The sequence below is a fragment of the Penaeus monodon genome, chromosome 15 (genome assembly GCF_015228065.2).
Source record: "Penaeus monodon isolate SGIC_2016 chromosome 15, NSTDA_Pmon_1, whole genome shotgun sequence".
Classification (NCBI taxonomy): domain Eukaryota; kingdom Metazoa; phylum Arthropoda; class Malacostraca; order Decapoda; family Penaeidae; genus Penaeus; species Penaeus monodon.
Window position 1 is genome coordinate 22,217,063 of NC_051400.1, and position 421 is coordinate 22,217,483.

Below are 421 nucleotides of genomic sequence, written 5' to 3' on the forward strand. Positions count from 1 at the left end.
GCCGTAAGCTTCGCCCTGCCCTACTGACGCCGTGCCCCAGACCCGCAGATCATCTCCAGCCGCAAGTACGTCAACGAGGAGGTCACCATCAACGAGTACACGCTGAAGATGAAGCTCACCATCATCAACCTTCAACCCGACGACTTCACCAGCTACGCGTGCACGGCCAAGAACTCCCTGGGCGAGGTCAATGGAAGCATCAACCTGTACGGTAAGCGTCGGCCTCGTCGCCGCCTCTGCACACTTCACTCCATTCAGGCAGTGAGCTTCATAGGACAAAATTACAAAGTTATCCCTGCCATTAAGGAATGTCTGGAAGAAAAGCAGCATACCTGCGGTGGCAACGACGTCACTCTTTTACATAACCAAATGATTGATTTTTAGGGAAATTTAAATACCATGTATGTGTATGTGTGTGTGC

At 51.3% G+C, this 421-nt stretch overlaps 1 protein-coding gene across 1 annotated transcript in view; it reads left to right on the top strand.

Moving 5' to 3' along the window:
* Positions 1–421, top strand: part of LOC119582252 (lachesin-like) — a 10,390-nt gene that overhangs the window by 4,400 nt on the left and 5,569 nt on the right. The window contains exon 5 of the mRNA XM_037930474.1: positions 41–211. Coding sequence (XP_037786402.1) covers positions 41–211 — 171 coding nt within the window. The remainder of the gene's footprint in view (positions 1–40; positions 212–421) is intronic.